The sequence below is a fragment of the Procambarus clarkii genome, chromosome 11, assembly GCF_040958095.1.
Source record: "Procambarus clarkii isolate CNS0578487 chromosome 11, FALCON_Pclarkii_2.0, whole genome shotgun sequence".
Classification (NCBI taxonomy): domain Eukaryota; kingdom Metazoa; phylum Arthropoda; class Malacostraca; order Decapoda; family Cambaridae; genus Procambarus; species Procambarus clarkii.
In genome coordinates this window covers 33,555,949-33,576,223 of record NC_091160.1, presented here as the reverse complement: position 1 = coordinate 33,576,223, position 20,275 = coordinate 33,555,949, and the positions used below count along the sequence as shown (strand labels likewise).

At 43.0% G+C, this 20,275-nt stretch overlaps 1 protein-coding gene across 1 annotated transcript in view; it reads right to left on the bottom strand.

Moving 5' to 3' along the window:
* LOC138363652 (uncharacterized) overlaps nt 1–17,746 on the bottom strand; it is a 22,947-nt gene extending 5,201 nt beyond the window's left edge. The window contains exons 1-2 of the mRNA XM_069323026.1: nt 17,726–17,746; nt 16,445–16,552 (exon numbers count right to left, since the gene is read on the bottom strand). Of these exons, the coding sequence (XP_069179127.1) occupies nt 16,445–16,552; nt 17,726–17,746 (129 nt within the window). The remainder of the gene's footprint in view (nt 1–16,444; nt 16,553–17,725) is intronic.
* Nucleotides 17,747–20,275: the final 2,529 nt, after the last annotated feature.

Below are 20,275 nucleotides of genomic sequence, written 5' to 3'. Positions count from 1 at the left end.
AGAGAGAGAGAGAGAGAATAAAACAGAAACAAAAGCAATTTTCCTTTTAACACAAGATCAGAACAGCTCTTCCCTGTCAAAGATGAAAGCACTTCCGGTCGGCCAAATATCAAAGTAGTGGAACTTGCCAAACAGCACACGCACACACACACACACACGCACACACACACACACACACACACGCACACACACACACACACACACACACACACACACACACACACACACACACACACACACACACACACACACACAAACAGTTTCACAGTTGTATGCTCCAAAGATCCAGAAAAAAAAACTGGGGGAAAATTGCATATTTTCCTTTGGCGAAGGTTGAAAATTGTTGATGTGGTGGGAGGGGGGGGGGGGGAGGGAGGGTGATGATTGATTGGGTGATGATTACAACAGGTGACGATTCAGGGAGTAGTGATTGGAGGGAAAGTAATGATTGGAGGAAATGGAAGGAGAAGAACTAGAGAAAAGGGCCGATAATTCAGGAATGGAAATGGAAAAGGGTGAGAGAGAGAGAGAGAGAGAGAGAGAGGAATAAGCAGTGAGAGAGCAAAGAAAAGAAATTAAAATCACAAAGTAAAAACATGCACAATCGTTACGAAGATCAAAAGTTCAAAAGCGCCATGTAAACGTAAGTTTTTTTTTATTTAAAACGCTGAACAAGTTCAGCTTAAACACGACGTTCAGAGGAAGGAAGAACGTAGCTTTACGCATCTGAAAAAAAAGTTCAAACTGAAAGGTCAATTCTCTAACACAATGTTCAGTGTTCAGTCAAATCTGTCAACAATTCTTTGGGAGTGGGAGAGAAGATCACAATCACTGGCCACGTGTGGTGCCAACAATCACCGAAGGATGGTGCTAATTGGGCAAGACACCCTCGTTAACTAGGTCACCTGTAGAGGTAACCACCACACCATCAATCACCACCATCAATCACCACCACAATCAATCACCACAATACACGATGATACCCAGTCTCCATCACCTACCCCCCCCTCCCCCTACACTTACAATCACGAGATCTCCCCCAGTTTTAATTATACCACCCTGCAATCGCCATAACCTTGCAACAATCACCAAACACTAGCAAACAATCACCTAAACGACTCCCTGGGGTCATTGCAACCACCACCACAATCACCTAAACGACTCCCTGGGGTCATTGCAACCACCACAATCACCAACTAATGACAAACATCAAAGGATGAATCACTGACAATCACTCAACCACGACTTGAAAATTTAAAAACAAACGTGAATTAATAATACACTAAAAGTCATATTGACAACTTCGTCATTAATTGCAACAATTACATCAAGAACATCAAGAGAAGCGAGAGACAGACAGACAGACGAACGTAACAAAAGCCCCCCCTGCGCCCCCCTGCGCCCCCCCCCCCCCCCCTCTCTGCCCCCCTCTCAGTCAAAATATCAAACGCTGTCGCTATCATGGGACATGAAAGCACCGCTATAAACCTTTCACAATTTCTATTATTGACAAATAAATTCAAATTGCTACCGATAGACTGGAGCTCTAAGCGCCGCGGACCAATCACGAGCGCCGTCCCATCATTATTTAGAAATTAAGCGGCATGGCGATTGGCGCAGGGAGCCGCGGCCTGACCAATCACCGTCGCGGCCGTTACGGAGCAGCCAATAGGGAGCGGGGTGGCGCATCAATGGGCGGAGCCTACACTGGCGGGGGGGAAAAAGCTAGCAGGTAAAACGACACTGACGCCTTAGGGGCTCAAAATAGCCGATGGTTTAAAAACTGTCATGAAGTGGCTGGCAGGTAAGCCCATCAAAGCCTGTTTAGTCCTATCAGATTAAACGCGTTCAAAGGCAGCAAGGAATTGAAGCTTTTTATGCTCGAGATTCAAAAAAATTTGAAAAAAGGGGGGTAACGGACATCACAAGGCAGAAAGGTTTTCAGTTGGTGTTAATGCCGTTGATAAAAGAGTTGAGTGCGACTGTGATGCTTCTCTGATCCCTCCAGTCGACTCCTCCGCTAGGAAAACTGCTGATTTTGACCGGTAATCACCAAGTGTTTAACGACCCCACAGTTAGCGGGACACGCTACAGACTGCAAGCGCTCTCCTTGTGTCCAATTTCACCCTCAAATAAGCAGAGAGAAAGCGAAATGACATGATAAATCCCCGCGAAGAAGAGGCGGGCGGACAAGGGTCTGTGGACCGCGTCAAACGGAGTGAACCCTTTGGAAAAGCATCGTACACTTTGACTATGTCCTGTAGGAGCGACTTCAAACGCGCCGCCAGCCTTTGTAGTCCTTATGGTAATCTGTCTTTAGGGCCCAATTGCCTCATCCTCTTTGTGAGCGCGCGCGGGGCAGGCCGCCCGCCCCCCACCCTCTTGCACCTGCCAGCCGCACGATATCATTACTTCTTCCCGCCATAACCGTAACCGAATCGCCCCCATAACCGATGTCCCTATCCGCCTCTCCCCAACCGACGTCTCCAGAACACCTGCCGGTTATCCGGATGGCCAACAGCCGGAAGCCCCGGAAACAAATCCGGATGAAATGAGACGAACTGTCAACGGCTCTGTCTCTAAGACTGACTTTGATGGCAAGTCTTTTTGTCGTCTTCCCGCCCACTCGTAAGCCGGCCTTTGACAACCTCACTTGAAAGAAAGGATTAATTACTGCAAATGACTGATCAGAAGAAGAATTTAGAGAAACAAAGGGAGAGAGGAGGAGAGAGAGAGAGGAGATGGTTGATATATGGAAGAAGGGATGTGTTTGTACTTGTGTATAGTGGGGTCTGTGTAAGGGGTTGGGGTTTAGCTCTTGTGTCCGGTTCTTGTCAGTCGAGTGGTGTGACGGGTGCTCGGGCTCTTTGGGTGGTGATATGTAGATTTTTTTGTGTGTTTATTGGAGTCAGGGGTACATCGAGCTGTGATTGTTGGCGTGTGTGTGTGTGTGTGTGTGTGTGTGTGTGTGTGTGTGTGTGTGTGTGTGTGTGTGTGTGTGTGTGTGTGTGTGTGTACTCACCTAATTGTACTCACCTAATTGTGCTTGCGGGGGTTGAGCTCTGGCTCATTGGTCCCGCCTCTCAACCGTCAATCAACTGGTGTACAGATTCCTGAGCCTATTGGGCTCTATCATATCTACATTTGAAACTGTGAATGGAGTCAGCCTCCACCACATCACTTCCTAATGCATTCCATTTGCTAACTACTCTGACACTGAAAAAGTTCTTTCTAACGTCTCTGTGGCTCATTTGGGTACTCAGCTTCCACCTGTGTCCCCTTGTTCGCGTCCCACCAGTGTTGAAAAGTTCATCCTTGTTTACCCGGTCGATTCCCCTGAGGATTTTGTAGGTTGTGATCATGTCCCCCCTTACTCTTCTGTCTTCCAGTGTCGTGAGGTGCATTTCCCGCAGCCTTTCCTCATAACTCATGCCTCTTAGTTCTGGGACTAGTCTAGTAGCATACCTTTGGACTTTTTCCAGCTTCGTCTTGTGCTTGACAAGGTACGGGCTCCATGCTGGGGCCGCATACTCCAGGATTGGTCTTACATATGTGGTGTACAAGATTCTGAATGATTCCTTACACAGGTTCCTGAACGCCGTTCTGATGTTAGCCAGCCTCGCATATGCCGCAGACGTTATTCTCTTTATGTGGGCTTCAGGAGACGCGCTGTGTGTGTGTGTGTGTGTGTGTGTGTGTGTGTGTGTGTGTGTACTCACCTATTTGTGCTCGCGGGGGTTGAGCTCTGGCTCTTTGGTCCCGCCTCTCAACTGTCAATCAACAGGTGTACAGGTTCCTGAGCCTATTGGGCTCTATTATATCTACACTTGAAACTGTGTATGGAGTCAGCCTCTGTGTGTGTGTGCGTGTGTGTGTTCCCACCTAGATTCGCTTACAGCGGTCGAGCGAGGCTCCTGGGCCCCGCCTTCCGAAAGTTCTTAGATTAATGCAGTGACTCTTTTTCTCTCGCTTTTATCACATTTACATTTAAAACTTTGAATCGACTTAGCTTCAACGACTCCTGCATCTAACCGTTACATCTAACCGACAGTTCCAATACCGTAAAAGTTCTTTCTCACGTCTTTGTAGCTCCTTTACGTGCAAAGGTGCCATCTATGACCCCCTCGTTCCGCTGCTTAGGTACTCCTCTATCCCCCGGAGTACCTTCCCTTTCACTCCAGCCTGCATCTCCAGCTTTTTCACTAGCCTCTTGTGTGGTACTGTATCAAAGGCTTTCTGACAATCCAAAAATATGCAGTCTGCCCACCCTTCTCTTTCTTGCCTTATTTCTGTTGCCTGGTCGTAGAATTCAAGTAACCCTGTGAGGCAGGACCTGCCATCCCTGAACCTATGTTGATGCTGTGTTACAAAGTTCTTTCGCTCCAGATGTTCCACTAGTTTTCTTCGCACAATGTTCTCCATCAGCTTGCATGGTATGAAGGTTAGGGACACCGGCCTGTAGTTCAGTGCCTCCTGTCTATCCCCTTTCTTGTATATCGGGACTACGTTTGCAGAATAAGGGGAGACATGATAACTACCTACAAAATTCTCAGAGGAATTGACAGGGTAGATAAACATAAACTGTTTAACACGGGTGGTACACGAACAAGGGGACACAGGTGGAAACTGAGTACCCACATGAGCCACAGGGACGTTAGAAGGAACTTTTTCAGTGTCAGAGTAGTTAAAGGATGGAATGCATTAGGCAGTGATGTGGTGGAGGCTGACTCCATACACAGTTTCAAATGTAGATATGATAGAGCCCAATAGGCTCAGGAATCTGTACACCAGTTGACTGAGAGTTGAAAGGCGGGACCAAAGAGCCAGAGCTCAACCCCCGCAAGCACAACTAGGTGAGTACAACTAGGTGAGTACACACACGCACGCACACACACACACACACACACACACACACACACACCATGCCATGCAAGGTGATGGAGAAGATCGTGAGAAAAAACCTGGTAACACATCTGGAGAGAAGGGACTTCGTGACAAATCGCCAACATGGATTCAGGGAGGGTAAATCTTGCCTTACAGGCTTGATAAAATTCTACGATCAGGTGACACAGATTAAGCAAGAAAGAGAGGGCTGGGCGGACTGCATTTTCTTGGATTGTCGGAAAGCCTTTGACACAGTACCGCATAAGAGGCTGGTACATAAGCTGGAGAGACAGGCAGGTGTAGCTGTAACAGTGTCAGAGTGGTTGACAAATGGAATGCATTAGGGGGTGATGTGGTGGAGGCTCACTCCATACACAGTTTCAAGTGTAGATATGACAGAGCCCGATAGGCTCAGGAATCTGTACACCTGTTGATTGACGGTTGAGAGGCGGGACCAAAGAGCCAGAGCTCAACCCCCGCAAACACAACTAGGTGAGTACAACTAGGTGAGTACACACACACACACACACACACACACACACACACACACACACACACACACACACACACACCCACACACACACACACACACACACACACACACACACACACACACACACACACACCCACACACACACACACACACACACACACACACACACACACACACACACACACCCACACACACACATTTACAAAACACACTGAAAAAAACAAAATTGTCTAATTTTGTTTCAATTAGAACACCCACTCATCACACAATAGATAAAAACCAACGCACATTCACATATACTCTAAAAAAAACACACACACAGACACACACACTCAAAACCCAAACACAATTTTCTGTGAGCCCCCCGTGCCCAACATGTTTCGAAAACCAATTTACATCTACCATGTCAATGAAAGCAATGATCAAACCGTAATCAGTTTCCAAAGTAGTTTTTTGATCTCCTTTGGCACTCTTCGCCTCTCCCTTTGCCTCTATGCAGCATCAAAGAGACTATTTCATGTACTTAGCTAATACTTGTTCCTCGAATCAAAGGGTTCGTACACTCTTTGATGGCGGGAAAAAGTCCCTAATCGAGGCGTAGACATCTTGATCGGGGGTCGCATAGTCATCTTAATGAAAGTAAGTGTGTGTGTCCTGCCCTTCTCTCAGAGATGTCTTCGGGGGTTTGAAGATGTCTCAAGAGGTATTGATGAGCAGTTTCGCGCCAAAATTTTTGTTTTGACGGACTGAACTGAATTGAAAATAATAATACGTTTGTTTTATTATTTGTTTTAATGAGTTTTTGATGTAAGTGTTTACAAAATTAAAAATATTTAAATATTAATGGCGACTTTATTGACTAAATGAGTTAGAAAAAACACTGGAATGTTTGGAAATATGAACAAATATGAACAAATGCAAATTATGAATAAAGAACAATCAATGTTGTGGTGACTGAAAATGTGGTGATTGTGGTAGCTGTGATGGTGAGGTTGATGGTGGTGATAGTGATGGTGGTGGTGATAGTGACTCCCCTCTATTCCTTCTACCCTCTAACGTTGTGAGATAAAGTCCCATATTAGCCTGTCCTTGTAGCTCAACCCTCTTAGCTCTGGCACCAGACTTGTTGCAAAACTTTTGTACTTTTCCCCCCAAATTTGGGCTTCACAAGGTGTGGATCCCAAGCCGGTGCTGCATACCATGTTCTAACTTTTGCCAACATGTTATACAGCTCTTCTGTGTGTGTATACCTACGATTGCAAGTTGTATTAGCAGGAATAATTACTATTATTGAAATTATTGGAATTATAAGCAGAAAAATAATAAAATTTCATTATTTTCCCCCTGTTGACCTCAGAGCCAACCAGAGTTGTAAGGTTAAGATACGAGTCTAATGACCTAAGCTGTCGTTACGACATCATTGACACCTAAACCCCCCCATCCCCCCAATCCCCCCCCTCCCCCCAAACAGATAAAACTAGCAATATTCCCCTCACCCAAACTCCACATAACATAGATAACACATATCTATCCTCGTGAAAGAATATCTGGAAAACATTGCAGCCCCCCCCCTATTCCCGCCCCCTATTCCCGCCCCCTCTTCCCCCCCTCACATATTACTTTTATATTAATATGCCTGGAATCCTTGGAATGCTGGAATGGGGGGGAGCGACCGGCACCTGGGCGCATAGTTTTTAACAGATATTCGTGCGAATGGGAATTTTGGCTGCTATATAGAGCCAGTGAGGACCCCCCCCTACTTTTATTGCACAGTGCCACACAATTCTTCTGTTGTGTCCCGGGGAAGCAGGTGGTATTTTCACGATTATTTTCCATCTTAGAAGTCCAGAAAAAGGATTATTATTTCAACTTCCCAATTTCAAAATTTTTTGTTTGACTTTTGGAAAAGGTCGTGGAGGTGTTTCTGTAGGTTGACGGCTCTTTATTTAGAGCTGTGACTCGCTATTTAGAGCTGTGACTCGCTATTTAGAGCTGTGACTCGCTATTTAGAGCTGTGACTCGCTATTTAGAGCTGTGACTCGCTATTTAGAGCTGTGACTCGCTATTTAGAGCTGTGACTCGCTATTTAGAGCTGTGACTCGCTATTTAGAGTTGTGACTTGCTATTTAGAGTTGTGACTCGCTATTTAGAGCTGTGACTCGCTATTTAGAGCTGTGACTCGCTATTTAGAGCTGTGACTCGCTATTTAGAGCTGTGACTCGCTATTTAGAGCTGTGACTCGCTATTTAGAGCTGTGACTCGCTATTTAGAGCTGTGACTCGCTATTTAGAGCTGTGACTCGCTATTTAGAGTTGTGACTTGCTATTTAGAGTTGTGACTTGCTACTTAGAGCTGTGACTCGCTATTTAGAGCTGTGACTCGCTATTTAGAGTTGTGACTTGCTATTTAGAGTTGTGACTCGCTATTTAGAGCTTTGACTTGCTATTTAGAACTGTGACTCCCTATTTAAAGCTGTGACTCCCTATTTAGAGCTTTGACACGCTATTTAGAGCTTTGACACCCTATTTAGAGCTGTGACACCCTATTTAGACCTGTGACTCCCTATTTAGAGCTTTGACACGCTATTTAGAGCTTTGACACCCTATTTAGAGCTGTGACACCCTATTTAGACCTGTGACTCCCTATTTAGAGCTGTGACACCCTATTTAGAGCTTTGACACCCTATTTAGAGCTGTGACACCCTATTTAGAGCTGTGACACTCTATTTAGACCTGTGACTCCCTATTTAAAGCTGTGACTCCCTATTTAGAGCTTTGACACCCTATTTAGAGCTGTGACACCCTATTTAGACCTGTGACTCCCTATTTAGAGCTTTGACACGCTATTTAGAGCTGTGACACCCTATTTAGACCTGTGACTCCCTATTTAGAGCTGTGACACCCTATTTAGAGCTTTGACACCCTATTTAGACCTGTGACACCCTATTTAGAGCTTTAACACCCTATTTAGAGCTGTGACACCCTATTTAGAGCCCCCTGACTTGGCCCCATCTAGCAGGAAGCTTCAATTCCTTCCAAAACATCTTCCCTACTCTAAGGCAAAGATGAGAAAACAGTCTGAGAAGAATAACAAAAATTTTTTCTCTTTTAAAACACAAACAATATAAAAAAAAACTCATGGACCAAAAAACTTAGCTACAGAGTGAATATAAATCTAGAGAAAATTGTCTAGGATCTAGAACAACAATATTCGAGATTGTGGACAAGGCTCACCAATCAGCGGTAAGTATTCTTTATGTCTTGCAGCTAACTATATAGCTAGTTGCAGAATGCAGAGCAGTCGGGAGCCGGTCGGCCGAGCGGACAGCACGCTGGACTTGTGATCCTGTGGTTCGATCCCAGGCACTGGCGAGAAACAATGGGCAAAGTTTCTTTCACCCTATGCCCCCCCCCCCTGTTACCTAGCAGTAAAACAGGTACCTGGGTGTTAGTCAGCTGTCACGGGCTGCTGCTTCCTAGGGGATGGAGGCCTGGTCGAGGACCGGGCCGCGGGGACACTTAAAAAGCCCCGAAATCATCTCAAGATAACCTAGTCCTTTGCAACTGGTGCACGGATACAACCGGTGCACGGATACAACTGGTGCACGGATACAACTGGTGCACGGATACAACTGGTGCACGGATACAACTGGTGCACGGATACAACCGGTGCACGGATACAACTGGTGCACGGATACAACCGGTGCACGGATACAACCGGTGCACGGATACAACTGGTGCACGGATACAACCGGTGCACGGATACAACCGGTGCACGGATACAACTGGTGCACGGATACAACCGGTGCACGGATACAACCGGTGCACGGATACAACTGGTGCACGGATACAACCGGTGCACGGATACAACTGGTGCACGGATACAACCGGTGCACGGATACAACCGGTGCACGGATACAACTGGTGCACGGATACAACCGGTGCACGGATACAACCGGTGCACGGATACAACTGGTGCACGGATACAACTGGTGCACGGATACAACTGGTGCACGGATACAACCGGTGCACGGATACAACCGGTGCACGGATACAACCGGTGCACGGATACAACTGGTGCACGGATACAACCGGTGCACGGATACAACTGGTGCACGGATACAACTGGTGCACGGATACAACTGGTGCACGGATACAACCGGTGCACGGATACAACCGGTGCACGGATACAACCGGTGCACGGATACAACCGGTGCACGGATACAACCGGTGCACGGATACAACCGGTGCACGGATACAACCGGTGCACGGATATGCCAGTTTTGTGGTGTGCTAGGTTGTGATATTTGACACGTGTGTTAAATAGGAAATAATTGCAAATTATTTTTTTGTAAAAATTATTATTTTTTTTTTATTTTTATTATTATTTTTATTAATATTATTGTTATATGTGGTCTGTTATTAATATATTATAATATTAGCTGCATACTGGTTATGTATACTGGTTATGTATACTGGTTATGTATACTGGTTATGTATACTGGTCATGTATACTGGTTATGCATAGTGGTTATGCATACTGGTTATGTATACTGGTTATGTATACTGGTTATGTATACTGGTTATGTATACTGGTTATGTATACTGGTTATTTATACTGCTTATGTATAACTGTTATGTATACTGGTTATGTATACTGGTTATGTATGCTGGTTATGTATACTGCTTATGTATAACTGTTATGTATATTGGTTATGTATAACTGTTATGTATACTGGTTATGTATAATGGCTATGTATAATGGTTATTTATAATGGATACATATTTGGGTAGAAGTCTTCAAGTGAAAGATATTCGAGATATTAGTGTCAAAAGGGTTTACAGATATTGTTTCTGTCTGTCTGTCTGTCTGTCTGTCTGTCTGTCTGTCTGTCTGTCTGTCTGTCTGTCTCTCTCTCTCTCTCTCTCTCTCTCTCTCTCTCTCTCTCTCTCTCTCTCTCTCTCTCTCTCTCTCTCTTTCTCTCTCTCAGTCTCTGTCTGTCTGTCTGTCTGTCTGTCTCTCTCTCTCTCTCTCTCTCTCTCTCTCTCTCTCTCTCTCTCTCTCTCTCTTTCTCTCTCTCTCTCTCTCTCTCTCTCTCTCTCTCTCTCTCTCTCTCTCTCTCTCTCTCTCTCTCTCTCTCTCTCTCTCTCTTTCTCTCTCTCAGTCTCTGTCTGTCTGTCTGTCTCTGTCTCTCTCTCTCTCTCTCTCTCTCTCTCTCTCTCTCTCTCTCTCTCTCTCTCTCTCTCTCTCTCTCTCTCTCTCTCTCTCTCTCTCTCTCTTTCTCTCTCTCAGTCTCTGTCTGTCTGTCTGTCTGTCTGTCTGTCTGTCTGTCTGTCTGTCTGTCTGTCTCTCTCTCTCTCTCTCTCTCTCTCTCTCTCTCTCTGTCTCTCTCTCTCTCTCTCTCTCTCTCTCTCTCTCTCTCTCTCTCTCTCTCTCTCTCTCTCTCTCTCTCTCTCTCTCTCTCTCTCTCTCTCTCTCTCTCCCTCCTCTCACCTTACCCTCTCCCGGCAAAATGGCAGACGCATGGCAATTTAGGAGGCAAAAATGGCATGACTGATGGTTGAGTTGTTAAGGTCTCTCACGATCGAACTGTGACTCTCAGATTAGTTATCCAACCTATGCTCTTTCAGGAAGAGGGGGGGGTATATAAGCGATATTATATTATATATTATATATTAATAATCAATATGTATTTATTTTTCTATTAATAACTTTTTGAAAACAGAATATGAGCATAAGTCTATATGAAAACTGAGATTATGAATATAAGTTTTAAATAAAAAAAAGGAGAGATTTTATGAGTTCATTTATTAATGTAATAGTCAACTGACACCATTGAAAATGTTATATATATTTGATCAAATAAAATAAAAAGAATTGACAAGACAATCAATTCAAAATATATTAAATTAAAAATAATCAATTAAAAAATAATCAATTTAAAAGATAATAATTTAAAAATAATCAGTTAATTAAAAATCAACTAAAAAAAAAGGCAAGCAATAAATTAAAAAGTAATCTATTACTTAAAAGGTAATCAGTCATTTAAAAAGGTAATCAATTAATTAAGAAGTCTATCAATTGCTTAAAAATAATCCATTACTGTACCTAGAAAATGTAACCAATTAATTAAAAAAATAATCACTTACTTAAAAAGCAATCTATTAATTGAAAAAAGTAATAAACTCCTTAAAACAGTAACCAATTAATTAATAACAAAAACAATTAATAAAATAAAAAAAACAGGGTCTCAGAACTACCAATTACTGCCATAAAGAATAAGACTAACTACCAAGAAGACTAATTAATAATTGGGTCCAATTAATTCAGCCCACAAAGGAAAAAAAATGAAGAAAATCATATAGAAATATATAACAAAAAAAAAAATTGCGCGTATAAAAGAGGCTAAACATCAAAGGAACACTTTTCAAAGGTTTATATATGGCAATAGTTCAATTACTCTTATTCATATATATATTAATTTAGTTTTTAATGTAATTGAAAATGTTGGTAAGGTTCTCTTATGAAGAGAGGAAAGGAACAGTAAATAAAAAAAACAGAAGTAACCAAATATATTTGGAAATATAAAATACTTTTACAAATAGAAGAGGAGGAGGAGGAGGAGGAAGAAGAGAGGAAGAGGGAGAGAGACAGGAGGACGAGGAGAGAAGGAGGATACGTAACAGCGCAAGAGGTAAAGAGGAGAACAAGAACTCGATGACAGACAGACAGACAGACAGACAGACAGACAGACAGACAGACAGACAGACAGTATCGGTGTGTGCTGAGTGGTCCAAGTAAGCAAAGGGGCCTCTACTGGTAATTAATTAATTATTTTAATTATTACCTCCTCGGAGAATTGTTGAATTGCTTGAGAGGTATTAAGAACAACTCGTTCTGCTGAACCACGCATCGCATTTGGGCATAATTTTTTGTACCTGTCCAAAAAAAATTGATGTGTTGAAAATTTTTTAATCGCGGCTCAAGAAATTGGGGGTGATCTCTCCCTCTTTCTATTTGTGGGTCCTTGGGCAGGTTAGGTTCGGGCAATTTAGTACAACGGTTTAGCGACGTTGGGAATGTTTTGTTTTGTTTATTAACACATTTAGGAACCCTTGTAGTGTGGAGTGTGCGCCGGGAGACGCGAAACTCTACGGACTCGAAGCCGAACATTTCACTTACTATTTGACCTTAGCTTTGAAACCTGATTTTATATTGGTGATAATAGGCTCTAATTTCCCTACTAGTTCCGTAAGACAGGATATGGCTAATTCTAATTCTAATCTAATCAAAGATTCTCTAATCATCCTTAGAAAATCCCCCCCCTTAGAGAATGCCCTTTAGGGAGTCCCCCCCCCTAAGGGAATCCCCTTCCCCATACCCAATCGTTGTTCTTAAGAATTATTGCAGCAAGACAGCAAGAATTGTGGTATTCTTTAGATCCCTTTGGATGTCTTCAAACGCCTTAAGAATGGAGCCAAAGGGGATAAAAACCACTTGACGAAGGGGGGAGGAGGAAGGGACAGAAGGAAGGGGAGGAAGGGAGGGGCAAGGGATGCAGGAAGGTTGGGAGGGGGGGGGGGGATAGAGGAAAGGGAGGGGATGGATGGAAGTCTGAACTATCCTTTGATGTCCTTTGTAAGTTGTGATTAATTATTTAGTAGAATGACTCCCCACTAGGATCTGTCGCGAACCTTTGGAACCCTTTGTAAGGTTCAGTTTCCTCTATCTCTGTCTGTCTCTCTCTGTCTGTCTCTGTCTCTCTCTGTCTGGCTGTCTGTCTCTCTCTCTCTCTCTCTCTCTCTCTCTCTCTCTCTCTCTCTCTCTCTCTCTCTCTCTCTCTCTCTCTCTCTCTCTCTCTCTCTCTCTCTCTCTCTCTCTTTCCCTCTCTCTCTCACTATCCGTCACTTCTGTTTATCTAAACGTTGCTTAAGAGTTAGCTTAGTTCATTCCTTTCCCCCTGATACACCTGTTTACCTGGATGAGCATGAAGGGCGGGACTTAGCTCTCGGTACCCTGTCACCGGTCGCCAATTGTTCTTCAGGCGTCTAGCACCTCATGACACCTTCTTCTGAAACTATGGATGGAGTGATGCTTAACTACCGCCCCCCTTCTTTGGTTACGTCTCTCGCTTATAACGAGGTCGAGGGTGAAGACGATGAAATGTGGTCGTAGTCCTCGTCTTCGTGGTCGTCTCCTCACTTGCTCACTTTCCTTACTTTGATGAGGTCCATAGTTTCATCTGAGTTCACCCTGAAACTCTTCATGTTAAACCTATAGTTTCACTCCATTTGTATCAATGGTTTTAATAGTCTTGTGTGTTCTGATGTCGTCTGGCCCCTTGTTTCGTGACTTGCTTCTCTAAGTTCAGGTACACACACACGCGCGCGTGTGTGTGTGTGTGTGTGTGAGTGTGTGTGTGTGTGTGTGTGTGTGTGTGTGTGTGTGTGTGTGTGTGTGTGTGTGTGTGAGTGTGTGTGTGTGTGTGTGTGTGTGTGTATGTGTGTGAGTGTGTGTGTGTGTGTGTGTGTGTGTGTGTGTGTGTGTGTGTGTGTGTGTGTGTGTGTGTGTGTGTGTGTGTGTGTGTGTGTGTGTGTGTGTGAATAAGTTACCTCCCAGATATCAAGCAATCCATTTCTCCCCCGTGAAAAACTGGGTACACATATCGGTAAGAAATTTCCTGAGAATCCCATCAACCTTTGTTGTAGCAGTCTTAAGGCCTTTGATGTCTCTGAACCGTCAAACTGCTTCTGTATTTGCTCTACTGTAACAGCCACACTGCTCAGTAGCTCTAAGGTGTTCCTGAGAAGACTGGCCAGGTTACAGCATTAGTTCACTAACGCTGTAACCTGGCCAGTCTTGGAGCTGGAACTTTAAGAACAAGAGGTCATAGATATAAACTAGCTAAACACAGATGCCGAAGAAATATAAGAAAATTCACTTTCGCAGAGTGGTAGACGGTTGGAACAAGTTAGGTGAGAAGGTGGTGGAGGCCAAGACCGTCAGTAGTTTCAAAGCGTTATATGACAAAGAGTGCTGGGAAGACGGGACACCACGAGCGTAGCTCTCATCCTGTAACTACACTTAGGTAATTACACTTAGGTAATTACCTTGTATATCGCCTTGTTGTTTCCCCCTGTGGCCAGCACTGCTCTATAGCAAGATTGCCTGGTTGTCCTCAACAGTATTCCTCTTTGTGCAACTTTGTATTGATTTCGATTGGCCATTAGTTCTCAATATTATTCTCACAGTGGTTTATGAAACTGTGTTTTTAAACCTTCCATCAATAGAGGTAACTGAGAATATGTCTCCTGCTTCTTATAATATTTAAAGAGTACAATTTAGATACAGTCATCTAAATTAATTTTCTAAATTAGGTCTAAATTAATTTTCTAAATTTTCTAAATTATGTTTCTGATTGCACTTTTTTTCAGGAACGGCCTTATCTTTTTAATATCTTCCTTTCTGGTTTGATGGTGTGTTATCTTACTCTTGCCTTTCAATTTCAACTATGTTGCCCGTCCCCTGTTCACTGTTTGGCCGACTATAGGTTATCTTGAGTAATCTTGAGTTGGTTTCGGGGCTTTTAGTGTCCCCGCGGCCCGGTCCTTGACCAGCCCTCCACCCCCAGGAAGCAGCCCGTGACAGCTGACTAACACCCAGGTACCTATTTACTGCTAGGTAACAGGGGCATTCAGGGTGAAAGAAACTTTGCCCATTTGTTTCTGCCTGGTGCGGGAATCGAACCCGCGCCACAGAATTACGAGTCCTGCGCGCTATCCACCAGGCTACGAGGCCCCCAATATAGTGGTATATTGTTGGTCTATCGTCTCCATTAGTGTCTCAGTCTGAGTCAAAATAAGGTCTTGCCTTTTCTTCTTAAGTATGCTTCCATTTTACATATTGTCAAATTAAGTTAGCTTTTTAAAACCAACGTATATCATATCACATTCTATGTAGATGTATTACAGTATTCTATTACATTCTATGTAGATATAGGGAGCCGGTCGGCCGAGCAGACAGCTTGCTGGACTTGTGATCCTGTGGTCCTGGGTTCGATCCCAGGCGGCTGCGAGAAACAATGGGCAGAGTTTCTTTCACCCTATGCCCCTGTTACCTAGCAGTAAAATAGGTACCTGGGTGTTAGTCAGCTGTCACGGGCTGCTTCCTGGGGGTGGAGGCCTAGTCGAGGACCGGGCCGCGGGGACACTAAAGCCCCAAAATCATCTCAAGATAACAAGGGTGTGGATGGAACAGAAATAAAAGCAATCGAATTATAACTAATTAAGAAGATTGAGAAGCCCGAAATCAATCAACGATCATTTAACACCCCCAGGAAGCACCTCGTGACAGCTGTCTAACTCCCAGGTACCTATTTACTGCCAGGTAACAGGGACATCAAGGTGAAAGAAACTCTGCCCATTTGTTTTCCACCATCGCCGGGGATCGAACCCACCCCCCTGTCCACCAGGATTACGAGCCCTGAGTGCTGTCCACTCAGCCACCAGGCGCCCTAGTGTGCGTGAGTGTGTGGGGAAACACACAGCCTTTGTGGTCAGAGAGAATAAGGACGTTCTTGCCTGCTCTTTGATCAATCTTATTACACAGTAATGAGACATATAGACTACAAAGGTTGCTGTATGTTTGTTTGTTTGTGTGTGTGTGTGTGTGTGTGTGTGTGTGTGTGTACTCACCTATTTGTGCTTGCGGGGGTTGAGCTTTGGCTCTTTGGTCCCGCCTCTCAACTGTTAATCAACTAGATTTATATGTGTGTATGTATGTGTGTGTGTGTGTGTGTGTGTGTGTGTGTGTGTGTGTGTGTGTGTGTGTGTGTGTGTGTGTGTGTGTGTGTGTGTGTGTGTGTGTGTATGTATGTGTGTGAGTGTGTGTGTGTTTGCACTCACCTATCTGTACTTATAGGGGGGTTAGGAAGTTACATATATATGACCCTTCATCTCAGTATCTCTGACTCCACTAGTCCAATTTGGGGAGAATTTTGTTCAAATTATTCTGACATTCAATAGTGTATTTACGTGACAACGTTTTAACATAAGTCTCTTCCTGTACCTGCTCCTTCTTCTTCTCCTCTTCCTCCTCCTCCTTCTCCTTCTTCTCTTCCTCCTCCTCTATGTCTCCTCCTCTCTGACCAACTCTTTGATACGTTCTCCACCAAGACTATTGACAATAAGAGGAACATTTTTTAGCGTGTCATCGCGACTCCAACAATGAAATGAGAGGACGTTCGCTAAAATTTCTTTGGCCGTCTGTGGCGCTCCAAGTGTGTCTAGCTTTGTGTTCCAAACGTTGCAAACACGATATTGCTTGCCTAAAGTGCGTGCAACAGGAGAACTGGTTGAAAACGTTTCAACCAAGTCACTGATGTTCCTTTTTATCTTTTTTTTTATACCGAGATGATTCAAAGGCTTTCGACAAACGTTTCGAAGCTTTCATTATAACTTTCTTTGACGACCGGATGACTGAACGATGAAGGGCTACAAACGTTTGAATGAGTCCTGTGTTATTTTGCTGTCGCAAATAGCCTTTATGATGGGCCACAAAACGTTGCCTGATAACGGGAGAAACGTTTGAGCTTTGATTACGACACACAGGAGAAACGTTTCAGCTTTGATTACGACATAAAGGAGAAACGTTTCAGCTTTGATTACGACCCACAGAAGAAACGTTTCAGCTTTGATTACGACACACAGGAGAAACGTTTCAGCTTTGATTACGACACACAGGAGAAACGTTTCAGCTTTGATTACGACACAGAAGAGAAACGTTTCAGCTTTGATTACGACACACAGGAGGAGAAACGTTTCAGCTTTGATTACGTCACAGAAGAGAAACGTTTGATGCGAGTAACATTGTTTCAGATCAACTGATGATTTTAATCTCTACAACGTTTTGAAATTGATTAAAAAAATATTATTTTTATACTGTTAATGAATGCAACTAGAATATTGCAAACTTTTTTTCTTTTTTAGCAATTAAGAAGTAATTTGCTGGGTTGTGCGAAGAGCTTAACAAAGCTTAAGTTTCAGAATAGTTATAATCCCAATCATCTTTCCAAAAATAAAAAAAAGGTAATCTTATCACCAAAAAAGTCTCTCGCATTGAAAAATAACACAAAAGAACTCCCAAAAAGCTTTTTTAAGAACTTAAAGCTTAACTAGTTTTTAAATTTAATCAGCAATAACAAAAAAATATATTTAAAACAAAAAGCACAGAGGATTTTTTCTTAATAGCATTATAAAAAAGCGATTTAATTCAACTTGAAATTAACAATTGAAGTCTGAAAAAAAAAATTTACTTTTAAGAAATACACAGAATACACATATAACTTACAATTTTGACTTGAAAATCCATGCTGAAACCCTAATGACTTGCATGACCTATGAATTACAAAGACACAATTACACGCTAGATCAAAATATACTTACGATATATTAATAATAATACCAGTTCTATATGTCTGATGGGCGCAGCATCTGAACAGGATCAGTCTGTGAAGTTCCCGGATCATGTAACAGGATCTTCACTTCAATAGGATTTACCTTATTTGTTTATATACCGTCTCTCTGTGAAAGTAATTCCTTACTAATGTCAACTATCTAGCCTCGAGTCTGTCTGTGTATGTCTGTTTCTCTTTGTGAAAGTAATTCCTTACTAATGTCAACTATCTAGCCTCGAGTCTGTGTGTGTGTCTGTTTCTGTTTGTGAAAGTAATTCCTTACTAATGTCAACTATCTAGCCTCGAGTCTGTGTGTATGTCTGTTTCTGTTTGTGAAAGTAATTCCTTACTAATGTCAACTATCTAGCCTCGAGTCTGTCTGTGTGTGTCTGTTTCTGTTTGTGAAAGTAATTCCTTACTAATGTCAACTATCTAGCCTCGAGTCTGTGTGTGTGTCTGTTTCTGTTTGTGAAAGTAATTCCTTACTAATGTCAACTATCTAGCCTCGAGTCTGTGTGTGTATGTCTGTTTCTGTTTGTGAAAGTAATTCCTTACTAATGTCAACTATCTAGCCTCGAGTCTGTGTGTGTATGTCTGTTTCTGTTTGTGAAAGTAATTCCTTACTAATGTCAACTATCTAGCCTCGAGTCTGTGTGTGTGTCTGTTTCTGTTTGTGAAAGTAATTCCTTACTAATGTCAACTATCTAGCCTCGAGTCTGTGTGTGTGTCTGTTTCTGTTTGTGAAAGTAATTCCTTACTAATGTCAGCTATCTAGCCTCGAGTCTGTGTGTATGTCTGTTTCTGTTTGTGAAAGTAATTCCTTACTAATGTCAACTATCTAGCCTCGAGTCTGTGTGTGTCTGTTTCTGTCTGCTTTGCCACACTACACCAATACCTGATACACCTGTTTACATCATCCTGTATAACTAATACACTATTATACACGTTGTGGAAGTGTTGTAGTCGAGTTCAGTCATGTTGGTAGTTTGTAGCGAGGGTCGAATGGGGTAGTTATGAGTGAATGCGTGACTGGAAACTACTGTGGTGAACTGGATGATTGACAACGTCGGTGGCAGACACGAAAATATGTGTGAAAATATGTGTGTGTGTGTGTCCAAATATATGGGAAACTATATGTGCTCCGAAATATACATGGGGGAAAAAAACCCATATGTACTCGGATATATGTGAGAAACTATATGTATTCGAAAAATATAAATATGTGCTGAAAAAAATATGTGTTAAAACATGTGCAAAAACATCAGCGTGTGACACAAAAAAAATATATATATCCATGTACAGAGCGAAGGGGAAATTGAAATATATCCTCTTAGGCCGTCAGAGATTTTTTTTTTCACGCGGGGAACGCATATGTTTTTGTTCGACTCCCAGATATGTATATGTCATGTTTTTTGTTCCTTGCTCCGTTGTATTTGTTTGTTTACGGTGTTTCCTGTCTCAAGGTGTCCTTGTTTCGTGTCCCTTGAGGTGTCCTTGTTTCGTGTCCCTTGAGGTGTCCTTGTTTCGTGTCCCTTGAGGTGTCCTTGTTTCGTGTCCCTTGAGGTGTGCTTGTTGACTCTTCTGAAATGTTTTTGTTTACTGCCCTGGAATGTCCTTGTTTACAGCCTTCAGGAGCAAGTACACAACGCCTAGGGTCGTAAAAGAATAATAATACGACGTAATTTGGTCTGTAAGGCAACCCTTATGCTCTCTCTCTCTCTCTCTCTCTCTCTCTCTCTCTCTCTCTCTCTCTCTCTCTCTCTCTCTCTCTCTCTCTCTCTCTCTCTCTCTCTCTCTCACTCTCTCTCTCTCTCTCTCGTATTTAGAACAAATGAAAACTGAGAAAAATATATCAAATTTGCTCGTCCAAAATATCATTTATCAAAACAATGTTTCAAATTAAAAAATAACCCAATTCTAATATTTATTTATTCTGTCGCCATAAAAACTCCCCCTTCCCCCCCCCCCTCCCCCATTTTCTTTCCATTACTTTTAGCGCAACTGTTCGCTTTAATTACAAGCGAACTCGCTAAAAGTACGGGGGAAACAGAGAGGGAAAAATAACATGGGGGTTGAGTGGCGTGGTCCACCATCAGGAAACGTGAAATTGATGGTTTGGGATCGTAAGTCGGTGTGTGTGTGTGTGTGTGTGTGTGTGTGTGTGTGTGTAATTACCTAAGTGTAATTACCTAAGTGTAGTTACAGGATGAGAGCTACGCTCGTGGTGTCCCGTCTTCCCAGCACTCTTTGTCATATAACGCTTTGAAACGTGTGTGTGTGTGTGTGTGTGTGTGTGTGTGTGTGTGTGTGTGTGTGTGTGTGTGTGTGTGTGTGTGTGTGTGTGTGTGTGTATTCACCTAGTTGTGCTTGCGGGGGTTGAACTCTGGCTCTTTGGTCCCGCCTCTCAACTGTCAGTCAACTGTTTCTACGACTACTTTTTTTTC